The sequence below is a fragment of the Adiantum capillus-veneris genome, chromosome 16 (genome assembly GCF_014529385.1).
Source record: "Adiantum capillus-veneris isolate H3 chromosome 16, ASM1452938v2, whole genome shotgun sequence".
Taxonomy (NCBI): Eukaryota; Viridiplantae; Streptophyta; class Polypodiopsida; order Polypodiales; family Pteridaceae; genus Adiantum; species Adiantum capillus-veneris.
The window spans coordinates 141,778,510-141,793,329 of record NC_140946.1 but is presented as its reverse complement, the minus strand read 5'-3'; the positions used below and the strand labels follow the sequence as shown (position 1 = coordinate 141,793,329).

At 42.0% G+C, this 14,820-nt stretch overlaps 1 protein-coding gene and 1 long non-coding RNA gene across 2 annotated transcripts; both read right to left on the bottom strand.

Moving 5' to 3' along the window:
- Positions 1 to 5,974: 5,974 nt before the first annotated feature.
- On the bottom strand, positions 5,975 to 8,338 carry LOC147439978 (SKP1-like protein 1B). Its single transcript, XM_086485685.1, has 2 exons — positions 7,871 to 8,338; positions 5,975 to 6,390 (listed from the first exon to the last, which is right to left on the bottom strand). Exons 1-2 carry the CDS (start codon positions 8,174 to 8,176, stop codon positions 6,217 to 6,219), a joined length of 480 nt encoding a protein of 159 aa, XP_086341811.1. The 5' UTR covers positions 8,177 to 8,338; the 3' UTR covers positions 5,975 to 6,216.
- Positions 7,289 to 7,864, bottom strand: LOC147439979 (uncharacterized). Its single transcript, XR_015184671.1, has 2 exons — positions 7,644 to 7,864; positions 7,289 to 7,493 (listed from the first exon to the last, which is right to left on the bottom strand). It is a non-coding gene; the product is annotated as an uncharacterized LOC147439979 (long non-coding RNA).
- Positions 8,339 to 14,820: the final 6,482 nt, after the last annotated feature.

Genomic DNA, 14,820 nt, shown 5'->3' with positions numbered 1-14,820 from the left:
CCAATACATCTGAGGACAAGAGAGGTAGCCAAAGAGAGGGGCTCAGAAGACAGTTCCAGGCCTTGCAAGAGAGCAAGGGTCTGCAATAGACAAATTTAGTTAGTAAGACATGGATTATTTGTGGTAATAGGTAACATAAATTTTGGCCCGTCTAACCAAAAAAGTTCTAGTTCTAACAGCTAGGGCATTTTTAGGAGACTAGTCCTTTAGGTAAAATCTAATTTATTATAAAATCCTTGTATGTTTCTCTGGGTCGTGGTTTATCCTCATGCGAACTGTCAACTTAAAATGTTTGTGATTCTGAAAGAAAGTATATATATATATAAGATTACTCCAGTAGTTTGGGCATGCAATCCTTTAAAAACCAGCAAGGTCAGAGACCATGGAAGCCGTGAGCAAGAAACCAGAATCTTAGCCTATATAGGACCACCTAACACCAGCCAACCAATCGAGGATTTAAAGGGAGTGGGTCCAAACATAAAACCAAGGTTCAAGAAAGTTTCTAAAGCTAGCGTCTCGATTTTTTCAAAAAAGCAATGAAAAAAAACCTTATGTACAGGATGTGTGTGTAGCTGTTTTAACTTATATAATAAGACATAAATGAACTTTTACATTCAAAAGACAGCTGGCTTTAGAGAAAAGGTAAAAATTAGTACAAAAACAACTTAGTTTTAAAATTATCTTTATACATGGCATATGAGAATGAAGCCACATTCCAGTATACAATGATATTGATCCAATAAAGAATTACTTCCCAAGTGGTAGGCGCAAGTGTACTATCTGACAAACAATAGCTTTAGGCCAAAAAAACTTCCAAAAAAAGATAGAGTCCTCACCTGCATTCATCCAAACAAGACAACAGATTCGTTAGCCTTGGATGTGTATTACAGGTGTCAATAACTATATCAGTTGTTATCCATGTCCAACTTACAACTCTTTTTAACTTAAAACCACTGTCCAAAGTGTTCATGTGTTTTAGTTCTTTAGTTTTTAATGTGAAAAAAAGTTTATTATCTCATTATTGGCAGTAATTGTACGTATGATTTCTATATAGCCAAATGTTTTATAAGACCTTAAATACATATTTAACATATATATCATTTTGATCAAAAGGCCATTACCCCTTTTGATCCAAGTGTCCCATTTTAACCCATAGGTTAGTTTTTCAAATATTGTTTTTCCATATTGTCAGGCCCAAAATCGTAAGTACCATAAAGCATAAAGTAACCTAATTAACAACTTGAGATATGTACCAAAAGATCCCTTTTTAAAGCGTCAATTTTGGCTTAAGAAAAACCAAACTTGCAGACCCACATGGACATGTCTAATCCGACTTACCTCCTTCTATAAGTGTTGTGATAGAGAGAGAAATCTACTAAATCTATTCTAGCTTAAACTAATTTCACATCAGTAAACAACCTTTTAAAAATGGCATGTTTTTAAGCAGCAGAATAGCCGGATATGAACCTGGTATTAGTATTTTATCAAACCATATTCCCCATAGCTTGTTTCACATAATATTTGTCCTTCGGGGCTAGCTTTACCATTACTAGTGTCAAAGGAAAAAACCAAAATTATAGGCTACATATTATCAAGACAGACCAATCTCACGGCAATATCTAGTACCAAAAGATCGCCTTTCAGTTAAACCCAGTTGGGCTCAGTATAGCAGGAAATAACCCATCCTTGTTTATGCACAGTATGCAGTCGCGGCATAGTATCCAAAAAAAAACCCTCCTACAATCTATCAGTTCAGGCACAGTATGTATCCCGGCATAATATCCCCAAAGAAACCAGTTAAAAGCTAATCGATAACTGTGCGAACAATAATCCAAACTCATCATAGTAGTAGCATCGTGGTAGTTCAACCACCTCCATAGCAGCACAGTATCAAAGCCATCACACCTCACTATGAAATACACACGCAGAGAAAGAATACTCACATACTAAGTGAGGGGCTCAAAGCACCCTCACCTTCTATAGGCCATTTGATTTGCTCAACGTGAGAAGATTTGCTCAAAGTGAGAAGATGCCCCACGCTCTGAGTCTTTAGTTGCTACTACAGGTTCCCAAGCTGCCTCATGGCCTGCCCTGCTCATGTACTGGGGTTGAGTGGGAGAGAGATTGCATGTAGGTGTACATAGTAGGCTATGGTGTATAGCACTACAGTCAAGCGGGACAAAGAGAGCGAGGGCGTGAAATGTTAGGGTAGTAATGAAGGCAACGTTTTATGCATAATAGGTATAGGGGTGGGTAACCCTGTGAGGATATAAGGAGAGGTATGTCCCCCCATAAAAAACATACTATATTTTTAGGAAATTAGACTAAGGTAAGTAGTAACCTTTGCGAGGAAGTTTAAAAAAATATATATTTTAGCTGTTGTATAAGTATGTGTGCGCGCGCGCGTTTGCGTACATGCACTTGTGTGTGTGTTTTTTGCCGGGGGGGGGGGGGGGGGGGACAATATCTGTCAAAGTCAAAATGCAGAAGCGTAAAGGGGGGGGGAGGGGGGGGGGGGGGGGGGGGGGGGGGGGGGGGGAGAGAGACTCTGCTGAACCAATCAACCTTGGCAATGAAATACTGACACAATACAATGGGGGCTGAGGGTTGCTTATATACCAACCCCAGGAAATTGCCCTACCCAGACTGAAAAATAAGTAGAATATATACCTAAAAGCCAAACTAAAATAATGAGATCACAGTGGCGGCAGTTCATCTAAGATGCCAAAACTGTAACACCCTCTCTCTAGCTCAGTGGACATACATAGTGAGAACAAGTCAATGAAGAGACCATGGACACCCCAGCAGAGGGTCCTTTCCACTAGCGGATTTGCTATTCTCAACTTTGTACATGAGAATAATGCCACCTTGAGCATCTGTTGCCTTTTAGAAAATGCAGTGTAGACCCCACTACGTCCAAGAATCCCCGTTCGTGAACTATGAACATATTACGTCTAAAACTTCCAGACAATGAATTCTGAAACACATCCTGTCCATAATCTGACCAACAATAATGGATTGGTCCATTCATCCAGAATGTTTTAGATACATCTGATTAGTTCCTTGCCAGATGCATGTGCCTTAAACTCTGATCCACGGGTTCAAACACCGATAACCTGAATCCAACACAAGGGTCCAAATTAATTACTTGAAGCACTCCGTGCCCCTCTCTGCCACTCACAAGCCTCTCTCTGGCTAAAGCTAGTGGAGGCAATTGTTCTCTCACTATAAATCTAGTAACATGGCCACTGTGGTCACCATCATGTGTGCCATGCCAATCTCCTCTATCAAATCTTCATTGCCAACATCTATGTTCAGCTTGCCTTTGCCTTTGTCCTCCTGTGAGTTCTTACTTCTGTCTTTGGCTTCAAACTCCCGAGCCAAACAAAGCATCAAGTCACATTATATAACAAATGTTGTCAGACCTCAAGGGTATTGTGGTAGCTAACTGGTGTTGCCATCCTTGTCAAACTTGACTTTGCCTCTGTCCTCAAACGAACTAGTCCACTTGCTTTTGGCTTCACAATCTCGAGCCAACAATTTGCCGATTTCCTTGAGAACTTTGGTTGAGCATTAGCCATGTGTTGATGTTGGTCATGGTTCTTCAATGATGGTGAGACAATGCAAGAACGGCCTCCACAATTTAGCACAAGATTGGCTACTAGAATTGTCCAAAGCCATATGCCAATTTCCTTGAGAACTGTGGCTGAGCATTAGCCATGTGTTGATGTTGGTCATGGTTCTTCAATGATGGTGAGACAGTGCAGGAACGGCCTTCACAATTTAGCACAAGATTGGCTACTAGAATTGTTCAAAGCCATATGCCCCTATAACATATCAAAAGGCTCATATCAAAGGTGTTGTCAACATGAAGCATTTCAAAATGCTTGTCCTCTAGTCCCTCAAAAATATTAAATTCTCTTGCCCTGCAACATTTCAAAATGCACGAAAACTTCGCTCCTAAAGGGCTGTCAGATTTGCTCCATTGTGCGTTGCCTTTCAAAACGTTGCCATGAAGGCTTCCTTCCGTCAAAGCCTTTCTAGCTTGCATTTCAGAACGTTGCGCCCATGGATGATGCCCTTCGCCTAGTGCTGCAAGGAGACCACACTACTGTTTTCGACAGCGTTTTGAAAGGTAAGAGCCCAAGGTCGATGCCCTTGTGGTGAACAAAAACGCCAATGTTTTGAGAGGCCACAAGTTAGAGAAAAATCGATGCCGCCGGCAAAGAGTGAGGGCTCTCCAGATTTCTTCACGCTATCACCTAGCCCCACCAAGGCTCTGATACCATGTCGATGGAGAAGCGTAGACGAAGAGAGAGAGAGAGAGAGAGAGAGAGAGTCTCCTGAACCAATCAACCTTGGCAATGAATAACTAACACACAATATAATGGGGGCTAAGTTTGCTAATGTACCAACCTCATTAAATTGGCCTACCCAAAGACTGACAAATAAGTAAAATAAATACCTAAAAGCCACACTAAATAGTGGGATTCAAAGCGGAGCGATGTCAAATCTCCAGATTCTCATCATTACCCTTGAACGTATCTTTACACCGTTTATCCAGCTTTGGATAGATCTTCCATAAAGAGGGATAGGATGAGATACCTTCTGTAATTTTAATACGTTGTTATAATAGAGGCATGGGAAATGATCCATGCATGTTAATGCAAGTCCCTTTGCCGGCATGCTTGTATGAAAGAAAGACAAATAAAATCGAAAGTACCATATGCAATTTTTGCTGAAATGACCTCCAAGTCCATCACTGACTCGGCCCATTGGTGCTCAGAAAAAACCATTTTCCCACAAATAGAAAATTCCTATTTATCCAGAATAATATATTGAAAATTTTCTACCCTAATTATCTCAGTACCTAGGCAGGACTTTACCTTTACCTTAATGTTTTCTTCTTCACCATCACAGGTAAGGTACTAGGAACTATATACATGCCTGTAACCACAAACCCACACATTGGAAACAACTCCTCTAATGGCGAAGTTAAAACCCATGAAACGTGGCCATTAAGCCTCTTCAGCATTTTTGAATCTTAAAGCAGCACGATGCCAAGGTGAGACTTTTCATAAAGACTGCACTCCATGTTAGCATTTTCAAATACCAAGCAAAGTATCAGAACATGTCAACGTGTCAGACCCGTCTATACACACATCAGCAAGAAAAATTCACAGACATCTGCTGTACATACTGATCTGCTGTACATACTGGGCTGCAGCCTCCTACACCTAATTTTTGCAAACCGCAAGAAAACCCTCTTCAACTATCATTCACGAGTCCATTCAGTCTAAAAAAAAAGCTGAATTCCCTTGAGCAACAGAAAATAAAAGAACTACATCTACATTGGGAGTTTAGAACATTGAATCCTCAGAGGACATATCTATTCAGATTCAGTGCCATATAACAATGAGATGTATCTTTACTTCAAGGGGTAACCATCCTTAAGGACACAACTGAGTCAGTCCAAAACCCAAAAAAGTTTTAAATTCAGCTTCATACCAGTGTTACTGCATTCATAGAAACAAAATTTTAACTATCATGCCAGTAATCATTGCACATATTAAAGAGCTGCACAGCCAAGACTATTTAGCAGTTGTGTTTACCAAGAAAAAAGGAAAGAGAACATTCCTGCCAGAGCTGTCATAGTAAGCACCAGACAAAATCTTCTCTGGAGACAAAGATTAGCTCCAATACTCCAATACATTGATATACAAAGAATACCACAACTGCACATCCCCAGATTTCTCTACACGAGAACACACATTTTACTTATCCTCACTGCAGACTGTTCAGTTGCGGGCCGTACATAAGAAGCAGGCTTAGAAGGAGTATACTCATTGCAAAATTAGGGACACTTCACAAAACAACACATTGAACTCAAGAGACTGGCAATCACATAGCAAAAGAATACCCAATTTTACATTGGGAAGAAACCACGGCATATGTACAAGAGAACATTAGTAAATAACTAAAGTCAGCTTAACATTTAAAAGTGAATATGTCCTTACATAGTCCAATACACTACACCCAACATCACACGAAAAACAGATGGACTGAAAGATAAACAACCATATAGGACTTCAAAAGATGGCAGTTGTGACGGTCCCAAAAACTACCTGTTTTCAAAATAGCTTATTGGACAGTGAATTTTATCCCACAAGCTTTGACTGCTACACAAACTGCCCTTCAATTCCTGTCTTGTCAGGATCACTCAAAGGCCCATTGATTCTCCCTCCTGACCTCTTCTTCCTCTTCAGGAGTGAAGTCATTCTTTATATTAAATGTTTTCCTGATCTCCTCCGGAGTTTTGCCTTTAATCATATCTGCCACACACTGGCATGTCAAATCCAGTAAGCTCTGAATGTTAAGATAGTTGGCAGCCTGGACAAAAACAACCACTGGTCAGTAGGCACTAATACACCTTCGATTTACAAACCTCAAAAAACCTTTAGAATCTGCAAGATTCAGAGACCTTGAAGACCACGCAAATTGGTCTATTACAAACCTCTTAAGACTGCACACTAGAAGAGACCAGGCAAGTTGGTCCATTGCAAACTCCACACAAAGCACAAGGCAGACTTACTACAGGAGCACTGAGGTGCAATGATATGAATATGAAACCGGATAAATAATATCGTGCTTCATACACAGCACTTAATGACGAGAATGTAAGACTCGAGTATGCACAGCTCAAATCAAATATTTAGACAGAACAGACAGCCAGGAGCACCGTACAAACATAAAGGAAAGCCTGGAGCTCCCACTGGTACCCATAGCTTGCTACAGATGATATGAAACCTCTCTTTACATCCATGCAAGTATAAGTAGCATGCAGCAAGCACGATCCAAAATATCCTACAAAAGCCTAAAGTAAATATCACAAATATCTAACTCTTTCACAGAACCGAAAACAGTGGGTTGCTTGTTGCTCCCACAGAAACTCAAACTTACACATACAGGCATCAAAAGAAAACTATCTTACATTATGTCTTTTAGGAGAAAACTGTCTGAGCACATTACAGTCCCCTAAGATGATTGAACAAACCAAGAGCATCCAGAGGTTGCTGCCCCACAAGACTCTGTGTATGCATCACATTGCACGCTTACTATATCCAAAAAAAAATCTACAACATCACTCACTCATCCCTGAACAAAAATGAAACACCACCGTACTACTTCTCTTCTAAGTGAAAACTGTGAGAGAAAACCACACCCCCCTAAGGTGCATGAAAAGTTGAAACGCCACTCTTCGTAGACCGCACATTGCACACTTACTATATAAGAAGGAAAATCTACAAAGTGACTCATTCCTTAATCACCAACACAACAAAAGCAGCCCAGCAGAAACCTTTGTTGTACAAAGTGATGTTTGTAATCCAGCATCAACAAAAAAACAGTCTGCCGCTACGTTATCCACTCATGATATACATGGATAAAGAAAAGAACTCCAAAGTCGGAACTGGCAGACCTATACCTACAGTGCACTGCAAAGAGTTCGAATTTCAGCACTCGTCCACAGGCACCAAAATAATTGCATGACTAATAGCATTGAAAAGGATAATCAAAAGACTGAAGAAAGGGTAGATGCTTCCTGCCAGAAGCCTAATCCGATGGTTTCTACTGACAACGAATACCTTCACTGTCTTCTTTGTCTTCAACACTCGTCAAAGGGTCACTTATGACGTATCTAGACTGTGCGGAAGAATAAAAAATCATCCAGGAGACCAAAATTTCAGGCATCGGCACCTTAGGAATCGTTTCTCTAGCTTTACGAGAAAAACGCAGAAGGCTACATCAGCAAAGTATAGCATAGATTGAACGGCAAGAGATCAGAGCAGACAGTTGTTCTGCCAGCACATACCAGAATAAGATCAAAGAGCGTGGCCTGGTCAACTTTGAGAAACTCAGCATCCCAGTGCTTGACATCCTCGTCGGTGAGGGCTGGCTTGTCATCACCGCCCTTAGGAACCTCGAGGGCATGATAACGGCAGTACTCGATGACCTTGGAGAGGATCTTGGAGGAAACGTTGAGGAGAGGGATAACGGAGTCAGTACCTGTGTCTTCAACCATGTCCTTGATGGTCTGCGACTCGAAGGCTACTATCTCCTCCACCTCGAACATCTCGTCATCTGAAGACTTAAGCTTCACCTTCAACTCCTTCGACATGGCTCTCTGCTTCTCTTTCTCTGCCAAAGGAAACGCAAGGTAAAGACAGATCTGTGAAGGGGATTAGGGTTAGCTGTCTGATGAGGATGACTAATACGCTGCGCCTCGCCAATAACCCTAGAAGAACGGGTGGCACCTTGTTGCGCTTCACACGCACACTCAAATATAGCTCTCCGGCCGCCCAGCTGTCTTCTCTCCTCTCGATATAAATCTGTCCCTATTAAGAGACCCTTCCCACGATTCCGGCACAACCAAATGCAATCATTTCACAAACAAATATAGAAAGTTTTTTTTTTTTTTTTTGCCGTCTCTCTTGCACGAGCTAGTTTTATGGGATTGCGCCCACTTACCTACACCTCATGTCCGCAAGGGTTGAACCATAGTGGGTGTGTCTAAAGGCCCTCACCTTAACCACTAGGAAAACACCCTTTGGCCAAGCAAGACTAGTTTAACTTTTTAAGTCTTACTTGGTGGGCATTGCTATTGAACATCTATAAAACATAACAGCGTAGTCAATTTTCTCTTATTTCTAATAAAATATGAGAGAGAGAGAGAGTGTGTGTGTGTGTGTTACGTGTTGTCACATTCGGAGGGAGCAAGGAGTCTTTGTTGTCGATCACAAAACCTAGTGCGAAATATATCTGAGGAGGAAAACGTTTGGATAAAGGGTTATCCTCCTGCTACAAAACGGTTATGTAAAGGAGAACGTTGGGCTACAATGTATAAGGTGCATTGCCACACAAGGACATATGTAAATTGACATCAACCACCTACGAATAAAGTAAACATGTACAGCATTACATGAGTTGAATTGCCCAACTATGAGAGAGGAAGTGCGTATTTGTTTGATATATAGATATGATGATCGAGATTGAGCATGTACTATTGAGGAAAACATATAGCTAAACTAAACTTAAGGAAGCATTGGCAAACTCAAAAATAAAACATCAACAGACTATAAAAATTAAACTACACTACCAACCTGATAGTCGTGTACAGGTGTCGTCCAATTGTCCAAGTCGGAGAACAATGTTTGTGTCTACATAAAACCAATGTGAATAGTTAAACATTTTTCCTTGCAATGAGGTATCACAGAGTAAATATATAGTGCACGTCATGTATAAGTGCCATACAAAAGTATGGTGGAAAGTTGGCATTGTGGTCTATTATTGGCGTGAACAGATGCTTGGCTTTTGGTTGGACTTGGTAAGTTTCAAAGATAGCTACCATAGTAACTGGTACAGTGCACGGTCGACCAGAGTCCAATCGAGAGGCTATAAATAAGGGCCACTACTTCATTTTCAAGTCGACTATTCCGGGATCCTCATCCGTGTATCTTGTATCTTAGAGCTGTAACGTTGTTGTAATCTTAGTCACACAATGAGCATGCTTGACTCATCATTGTACTTGCCTATTAATCTGAATACACGATTCCACTTTCAATGGGGCTATAGAGGAGAGATTTGAGCATACTCCACCAAACACAAGGGTAGGGAGTGGCCCACTCATTGCATAAAATGCCACACCCACTTTTCACTGCTTTTTGCACCCTAATATCCCCTACTACGATCTCTTTGTTCATCATCATCGTCACCTCAGTCATCATATGCATTGTGTCTACTCACATGACTCCACCATTTGGACTAGGTGATCATGTATCAATACATATTCTCTTGGAGATCAAACAAGTGCACTCAACTTACCAAAACAACTCAAGGTTAAGAAATGGTTAAGTGGGCTCCTTCATCAAGCAAGTCTACATGGTTGCCCTTCTCTGAGTCAACGCCCTAATTTCTAGATCTTGAAAAAATGACAAGCTTTATATTGACCAAAACTCATCATATGGAACAAATGCACACATAAATCATAAGACGAAAAACGCTCTAGCAAGATGAAGGAGATTTGTGAGCAGTAAACCATTGAAAAATATGGACAGTACGTCAAACGAGTCTTATGTGCCTTGTCTAGAGAGAGAAAGCGAGAGTGCAAGTCAATATTATACAACTTATGAAGGATGCTCTTTAGTTTTAATTGCAAAAGATATTTAAATCTCATCCAATTTGATGGAAGCCCATTTTTCTTACTCTTATAACCTCCTTGGAATCAATTTGGAACTAATTAGTAAACCGCCAAGATATCATGAGGGGTGTATATTGGAACAAGAGCTCATACCATTGTTAAAGTTTAGCCAAGGGCTTTTTATGTTCTCATTGTAAGGACAAGAGTAGTTGAGCTATCAAGTGGCATTACAGGCACTATTTATGCACAAATAGGAGGATGGAAGGGATGAATGTAGTACCCCAAGTATTTCCATGGTATCAAAGTAAAGGAAAGGGAGAGGAGGATGCCTTTATATACATGCAAGCCAAGCCTCTCTCTCTCTCTCTCTCTCTCTCTCTCTCTCTCTCTCTCTCTCCCCCCCCCCCCCCCCCCCCCCCCCCCCCCCCCCCCCCCCCCCCCAAGGTCTGGCATAGCCTAGTGTGGAACCATCATGGGGGCCTTCTCATAAAGATGGGCAAGGATGGTTTGGAGGAGCATTAGGTTCCTTGGCCTTGAGCCTCAAGCCTTGAGCCTCTCACTAGTATCATAGCTAAATTGGAATTTTTTATCTTGGCTTGCATGCAAAGGGCACATTGGAGAGGAGGAAGGCAGAGAGGGAGAGCTCGCAAACGTTGTGTGTGTGCAGCTTCTGTAGCACATACAGAAGGCTCGCAAGTGACCTACACCAAATCACAAGAGGGTGCTTTTGTTGGATTTGCAAGGTCTTGAGCACCACTCTTTGTCTCTGAAGTGCTCTCTTCCAAACAGCCTACGCGTCTCTCTCTCTCTCTCTCTCTCTCTCTCTCTCTCTCTCTCTCTCTCTCTCTCTCTCTCTCTCTCTCTCTCTCTCTCTCTCTCTCTCTCTCTCTCTCTCTCTCTCTCTCTCTCTCTCTGTGTGTGTGTGTGTGTGTGTGTGCGCGCGCGTGCTTATTAGAGCTTGGTGAGCCCTTGGGTCCACATCCAAAGGTCAACCACCCTTTGAAATGGGTGTCCAAGGGCCAAATCCCACCCTTGGTGTCGTGCCACTCTGCTTCCATGGCAAGAAAATGAGCAAAGGAATGCCAGTCAAGTCTATTTGAATCCTACGTGATTATTCAGCAGTAATAAGGGCTTGCTCAAAAGCCAATTTTAAGCTAAAAGTGTGCCAGATGCGGCTCTAAGGGCCAAAAGATGTCTTGGTAATGCTAAACGGTGAGTATGCTTGAAGTGGTCATAGCTGGGATTTTATTGATCAAAGTTGTAGTACTTGAAGTGCTCTATAGGCCTGTCTTTATGACTCATCAATCAGAGCTACAGATAAGAAGTTATGACAGTTTTAAGTTAAGTCAGTAGCAGATCTGTACTGGATTGAGCACCTGCTGATAAAAGGTCAAAGATGATAGGAATGCATGGATCCGAAGTGCTCACTTCCAGGAGCATGTCGGTCTTTCCAGTTTGTCAATCGGGGTTTCGGTTGACAAGATATGGCCAGTTTAAGTATCATCGAGGGCCAATTCCGTACCGCCCTAGTCGCCTTGATCAGTCAAGTCCATCTAGTAATTTTGTTGAGCTTCAGACAGATTCTGGGAAATGGAGCTGCCAGAGCAGAATTGGTGGCAACTGAAGGCCCGTCTCCACTAACAATGTATTTTCGAGTTGGCCAGTATTCAGGCTTAATGCAGTGCAGTGCCCGATATGTATGCCAAATGTGGCCGTTATGGAAGCATAAAAAGATTTGACGAGTTCATAGTGCATTGCTTTGTTCGTTATGTATGCCAAAAGTGGTGCCCTTAAAAAAGCCAAGGGCCGCCCACTAAACTGTGGCCACCCAAGGGCCATGGGCGAAATGTGAGCCAAATGTGATGCCCATCAAACATGGCCAAGGGCCACAACCTATGGCCACCCAAAATGGGCTAGGCCGCCCAATATTAAAAGGGGCAGGGCCGTTCAAGGGCCGCCCACAAGACCCAATTATATGAAATGGGTGTGAAGCCATAAATAAAAAAGGCATGGCATGAAGAAAAAGAGGGCGCGGGCAGCGTGGAGGAAGGAGGAAGAAGTCGTGCAGGTCAAATGAGTGCTCAAACGACCTTGGCGAAGAAACGAAAGGTGGAGATCTTGTCAAGACGCTCCCGTTCGGTACCAGTCGCACTGATTTTCGTGCAGGTTGAATTTTAGCCTGCCACATCATCAGGGAGCCAGTCCCATTAGCGACATCGCTAATAGGTTGGCCATTTTTAGTAAGGAGTTTTTTTCCCATGCAATCAAAAGTAAGGTATTATAAAGGAAGGGGTGGCTCTTGTTTCCTTCTTCTAGGGGTTAGGCGTTCCTTAGCCATCATTAGCCTTGATGATCATAATCTCTCATTAACCAAGCCTAATCTCAAATCTCTCATTAACCAAGCCAAAGCTCTCGATTTCATTAAGCCATCATTAGCCTTGATAATCACAAGCTCTCCAAGTCAAAGATCATAAGCTCTCATTAGCCAAGCCTAATCTTAATCTCATTAGCCAAGCTTAATCTCTAATCTCGCTTAAGCCAATCTTTCCTAAAGATCTCTAATCGGAAGCCATCTTAATCATAAGCTCTCTCATCGGAAGCTTAAGCAATCGAAGCCATCCTGATCTAAAGCTCTCGAACTTAAGCTTGCTAATCAAAGCTTTCCCAAGCTCTCTAAGCCAAGCTTCTCGAACCTCAAGCCATCATAATCCTAATCTCGCTATCATAAGCCATCAAAACCTTAACTGGATAATCTTAAGCTCTCTAAGCCATGATCTCCAAGCCTGTTCAAACTCGGAATTAAGCTGGTAACCTTAAAATAGATCAGACCACCTAAGGCCATTGGAAGTCGAAGCTTTAGCAGGAAGAAGCAGAAGGCAATACAAGGGAGTTCATTATTGATTTTCTTAATTAGCACCGAGATTAAAGCAGGATAATCCTTGTAAGGAGCATAAACTCCTCCGCTAATATCTGACTAAAACAGGGGTACTGTTCATTATTCGATTTGAGTTATCAAGTTTCAATCTGTCTACTTTAAGCTCTGTCTTCATTATTTGCATCGTTTGCAACTCTTTCCCTCACACCTCTCACAGCCAGGGGCCCCGTGCCTTCCCGGCTCACCTTTCGAATACAAGTCCCCCAACACTGGTTCGCATCAAGGCAAAGGGTGCCTCGACAAGCTTCACAAGTCACAAGCAACCAAGGCAAGGCCTTGTGCTCATAGTTTTTCAAAGTTGTAGAAGAAAGTTTTCTCCAAGTTGTTGCTTGCAGCAAGTGCAGTGTATCTTAAACTTACACACAGAGTTTGGGCTTTGGCAAGCACTCCACTCTTTCTAATCGAACTTTGGCCATCTTGTAAAGCAAATAAAGGCATCAAAGCCCTCACAGGTTCACTTTTGCAATCGGCAAGGAAATTCAACATTGTCTTCTGTGTCGGAATTGATTTTAGCAAGGTGTTTTAGTAGAGGGATTTGACTTGGCATGGCCAATCAAAGTCCATAACTATTTCATTGTCAAGTACTTCAAGGACTTGGCCAAGCTTCACAAGGTGTTTTCTTTTACAAGGTACTCATTTTTCCTCGTTAAGAGTAGCATTGCACCATGGATTTAGACATAAACATACATCATACCTTTGATTTTAAGCATTTATCGGCCGTTAGGCCTATTGTTGCCCTTGTAACAACAGGATACTCTCATGGAGAATACCTATAAGGAAATTGGTGTGAATAACAAGATAAATTCCTTGATCTTCATGAATTTAGGGTACTACAATCATGCATGTTTGTGTTGGAAAGAACTTTGCACATCTAAATAAAAATGTCACTAAGTGGTCTAATCTAGCAGTACAATTAATGAATCATCAGGCCTCCGACACTGCACGTGAGCCGCCTAGGACTTTTTTGGGCTCCATGTTAGGTAAAGGTGGTGTGCCTCACCGTGCTTTGCCCATGTCTGCCGGCCAGTGTCCGGCCACCCACATTTATCTCCTTATTCTTTATACATACAAAGAATAAGGAGCTCTCACTCATTCTCATGTGCTCATACAGTGAGATTTGGGAGCTCCACCCACATTCTGTGTACTCTCTCTCTCTCTCCCCCCCCTTCTCACTCTCTGCACATGCACCATATTCACGCACTCACAGTTGGTATCAGAGCTTAGGGATTGGGAGCACCATTGGAACTCAGCGGGGAAGCATCAAAAACTACAACACGTTTTTGAAGATCTATTTTGGCCTATCAAAACATCTTCATTCAAGCCAATTCCTCGTCGCTCTTCACCGGTTTTTCATCCTCTTCAACTCTGCAGAAGAAAGTTTTCTCAAAATCTTTACCAATTTTGAGATACTTCATGTGACTGGCTGCACGTCTAGGGTACATAGCTACAGATTTTTATGAATCTGTTTTGACTTGTAAAAACGGCACATTTTAGGTCCATTCTCGCGACTCTCAACCATTTTCACGTGACCTACAACTTTGCAGAAGGAAGTTTCTGCAAATTATGTACGGTTTGGGAGATATAGACTAACCGGCTGTAGGGTGTTCGGAAAGTTGAGGATACGATGTATGCCTTATGTGGTTTGATGCTCATGGAGACTCATGAGATTGTAGTTTGAGCTCGGCAATGT